Source organism: Phragmites australis, chromosome 11 (assembly GCF_958298935.1).
Source record: "Phragmites australis chromosome 11, lpPhrAust1.1, whole genome shotgun sequence".
Lineage (NCBI taxonomy): Eukaryota > Viridiplantae > Streptophyta > Magnoliopsida > Poales > Poaceae > Phragmites > Phragmites australis.
In genome coordinates, this window is record NC_084931.1 from 3,803,500 (window position 1) to 3,807,656 (window position 4,157).

General features: G+C 43.0%; 1 protein-coding gene across 1 annotated transcript; it reads right to left on the reverse strand.

The window, feature by feature from the left end:
* Positions 1–452: 452 nt before the first annotated feature.
* Positions 453–3,191, reverse strand: LOC133885041 (peroxidase 5-like). The gene is made up of 3 exons (XM_062324672.1): positions 2,911–3,191; positions 1,601–2,035; positions 453–1,063 (listed from the first exon to the last, which is right to left on the reverse strand). Exons 1-3 carry the CDS (start codon positions 3,115–3,117, stop codon positions 623–625), a joined length of 1,083 nt encoding a protein of 360 aa, XP_062180656.1. The 5' UTR covers positions 3,118–3,191; the 3' UTR covers positions 453–622.
* Between the last annotated feature and the right edge of the window lie 966 nt (positions 3,192–4,157).

Here is a 4,157-nt window from a genome sequence, read left to right on the forward strand (position 1 = left end):
CATTAATATATATTTTTATTTAAAAATGCAGTTGTTTTGGATCACATCGTGTCCAGTGTTGAGTATAGTTTTAGCACTTGCGGACAAAAGTCAATCAACTGGATTAAGAAGTTGGTGGTACATCTCATCCATTTGATTGTACGATTAGAGAAACACCTTCTTAATTTATATGTGCCGTGTTTATCGCCTTAAGCTGCGGGCATATTCGGATAAATTGCACATCATGTTGGACCCCTGTTTGTCGTTGACAATTCATGAGAATATTTTGTTAACCGATTCAACATATGCACAGCTAGCTAGCTAGCTCTTCCCAAAAAAAAAAAAAAAAAACTTATCAACCAAAAACATTCATTTTTATTTTACTAATCAGATGAACATCACAAGTTTGCCAAGAACAATAACATTTGGCAGTTGGCACACATTCACTCCCTCAAAATCAAACTCAAAAGTGCACAGACACAGATGAACGTCAAGTAACGTACAACAGACTACAAGAGCAATACACCTGCTTTTTCTTAGGTTTTCTGGATTGTGCTGCCTCTTTGCTTTGTAACAAGCAAGCTACCTAGATAAGTTGCTCATTACTGTACTTATTGCAACAATATGACACATTATATTCACACTAGGCATCACTGTGCAATTCGCTTGCAGCCACTCCAGTGGATCCTGAAGAACCTGATTTGGCCAGGAAATGACGGTCGCCGGCGGCGGTGGCGTTGAGAGGGTTGATGACCCGGCAGTTGCGCCTGATCTCGCCCTGCGTCTCCGACAGCACGTCGATCTGCCCCATCTTGAGCATGGACCTGACGAACTTGGCCTTCCATGTCGCCTCGCTGCGCACGAAGGCGTCGACCAGCGCCTTCATCGTCGCGTTGGTCAGCAGCGCCGCGTCGGACTGGAAGAGGCCCAGGTTGTTGGCCAGGCCGACGTAGTACTTGTTGTCGAGTCTCGTCGCAGTGATGATGTCCATGAACGTCGTCGTCGTTGGGAAGGTCCCGTTGGTGTTCCGGGGGCAGATGCTCTGGAGAAGGAACGCGTACGCGTTGCTCAACTTCGGATCGATCTGGTCACCACAGCAATGGAACTGGGTAAGAGCTTCACTTGATGCATAGTGCATGTACTCTCTTTTTCGCTACATATAGGTTCCTTTTCACTTTTCACGGTCTCTAATACAAGACATTGACCACGTACCTTTATTGATGAAAATATATTACTCCCAAAAAGTATCGTTGGATATAAATACGATTATTAGGATATAACTTTGCCTACTATTTTTTGTTGTAATTTATTGATAAAACATAGCAAAAGTACATTATTATGAAAATATTTTTCGAGATAAATCTATCTGTGTTATTTTCATATATCCAAACTCAACATATAAAAAATAATTTATAGTTGAAGTTTTAAAGAGTTAACTATACGCAACCCAAAATGATACTTATTTTAGACGGTAGAGAGTAGTATAAATTTAAAAGTATATATATATAGTGAAAGTGTATTTGAGACAAATCTTAGTGATATTATTTTCGTGTGGCGATTCTGTATTACGGTTGAACTTTTGAAACTTTGCATGTATTAATTGGAAGTGTTGTTTGCTTACTCCGTCGGTTGTATTGGTGAAGTTGTAGAGCCGCTCGACGAAGCTGCTGCAGTGAGAGACGCCGATGCTGTGGGCGCCGGAGAGGACGACCATGTCCTCTAGGGTGAGGTTCTTGACGGCGAAGGCGTCGACCAGCTCGGACGAATTAGACGTCGGCGCTGGCAGGTTATTGAGCGCGTCCGTGTCGCGGGAAATCCGGCCGTCGCGGCGCCCCGCGGGCACCTCGTAGCGGAGGCCGCCGGCGAGCGCGACGCTGTCCCGGGCCGCGAAGGCGAGGACGTCGGCACACGAGACCACGCCGGGGCACTGCGCCTCGAGGGCCGCCTTGGCGCGGTCAACCACGTCGAAGAACCGGAGGCTCGGGTTGTTGGGTGCCGCGTCCTTCTCCGCCGTGTTGTTCGCTGTCGTGTCGATCAGAACCGAGCCGTCGCAGCCCTGCAAACATGTACGGCCGAAAGTATGAACACATGTCGTTTTGTAGTACGTACAGTCAAAAAATCAAACTTGACAGACTAAGTACATGTTTTGTTCATGTGCTACAACTGACCTTCGTAAATGAACAGACGTCATTTTGTAATACGCACAATCAAACACTCAAAATTCACTGATTTATTAGGTAAGTATTTATGTATTGTAACGAAAATATAAATATTGAACATGATAATATTAAGTATAAATTTAAGATATAGAGATGTGAATGCGTCGTAGGAGTGCCACCGAACGAATTCAAGAACGATTCCGGAGTTTGATTTTAGATGGAATTAAAAAAGTAGGAGATTATCCGATAATTTTTCTCTTAATTTTTCACTAATTTAGTAGGTAAGTGTTTGTATATTGCAACGAAAATATAAATATTAAACACGATAATATTAAGCACAAACTCAAATATAGAGATATGAATACGTCATAGGAGCACCACTGAACGAATTCGTCGAGAGCGATTCTGTAGTTTGATTTTAGATAGGATCTGAAAAAAAATAGGAGATTATCTGATAATTTTTCTTCTGATTTATTTATTTATTTTTATGAGTAAAACGTGTCTTATATCCGTAGCTGTTAATAAGATGACGAGACTGCAGGATGAGAGGATGATAAAAATAAGTAAATTATTTAAATTTTAAAGATTTTTATTAAATAAAAGGAAAGTATGGAAAGAAATAACGTGAGCCGTGTTTTCTACCGTAGAGAAGATATCACTAGCATACACGAAAATATATTCTAAAAATATTAAGATTAACACATGCAAATGGTATCAGATTTATCATGTAATAGGCTTCCATTTCATTAGCAGTTCCTGTGCATGCACTTACTCTTACGAAGCAGTCATGGAAGTGCAGGCGGATCAAGGCAGGAGCAACGCCGGAGTTGTTCGTGAACGCGGCCGCCACGGTCTGCTGCACGACGGTCTCGGCGGAGGGGCACGTCCTGTCATAGAAGCCGACGTCGAGGCAGGCGGTGGCAGAGAGAAGCGCGGCGAGGATTGTGGCGAAGCGTAAGCAGCAGCGCCGCTTCGTCATGGTTGGAGCGGAGAGCTCTGCTGCTGGCTGCTGCTCTTCTTGCCTGGATGTGTGGCTGGGTGCTGCACCGAGGGGTTTTATAGGACGTTGATGCTTGCCGGCCAATAGAAAATGGAGGGGATCTGTTTCCAGCTTATCTGTCTCTATTTTATTTTAATCTTAGTGTCTTTCATGTGTGCTTTCTTTAATATTTAAAATTAGAAGGACTTTTTATACGGTTATATTAACTTTTGATGTAACAATAAGAGTTAATAAAGTTTTTTATTTTAAAAAATAGAAGCAGTTTTGTCAGTGTGAACGTGGTACTTGGACGTATATTGAGCTGCAGTTGCATGCATGGCTATGTTCTGCTAGCTTCTGCAAGTCGGATCAAGATCGACCCTCCGAATATTCGGCGAAAATAGGTGAGTTCTCATTTTCTAGGTAGTGTTGGAGAAAAAAAAAATAGTTTTTATTTTCTACAGCATCTTGACTGGTTTTTTCATAAGTGCAAATCGCATTTTTTTTTTATTCATTAGTCATTAGGTCCATCCATGTATGGGTGTCAGTGAGGAGCTGCGAAGGCGACCGACATGCATGGCGTGCAGCGCTCTAGGCAGGCGGGCGTGCGAGCCAGAGGCGAAACGTGGGAGTGGGATTTCTGGGAGCGAAAGATACGCGAGCGGAGTAGTAGAGATTGAGTGGTATGAGTGGGTAATTTCTGTGAATTTTAGAGGTAATCTGCAGGACTGGAGGTGGTACGTCCTGCCTGGTGCGAGAATCACTACGTATTTTTTAAGTAGTAGAGATTGGACAAATTTTAGTCAAACAACATGTTATATACCTATCCAATGATAAAAGAGTGAATTGTACAAAACCAGTTGGTTCCTTGAGCCGGTCCTTAGGGCTGGTGAACCAGTTGGTTCTTTCAGCCAGTCCTCAAGCAGCCAATTTAGGTTCGAGTCCCGACGGTTGCCTCCAGAGGCACTCTCTCAGCCCTCTATTGCCGTGAGGGTGTGGGTTTCCATAATAAAAAGAAAAGAGCAAATTGTACAAAACAT

Bases quoted from the DNA above. Each gene is read 5' to 3' on its own strand.
- LOC133885041 (XM_062324672.1), bottom strand. From the start codon at position 3,117: ATGACGAAGCGGCGCTGCTGCTTACGCTTCGCCACAATCCTCGCCGCG. The intron at 2,036-2,910 runs GTAAGTGCATGC...ACATGTTTGCAG, and splicing joins TCCATGACTGCTTCGTAAGA to GGCTGCGACGGCTCGGTTCT. The intron at 1,064-1,600 runs GTAAGCAAACAA...TGTGGTGACCAG, and splicing joins TCACCAATACAACCGACGGA to ATCGATCCGAAGTTGAGCAA.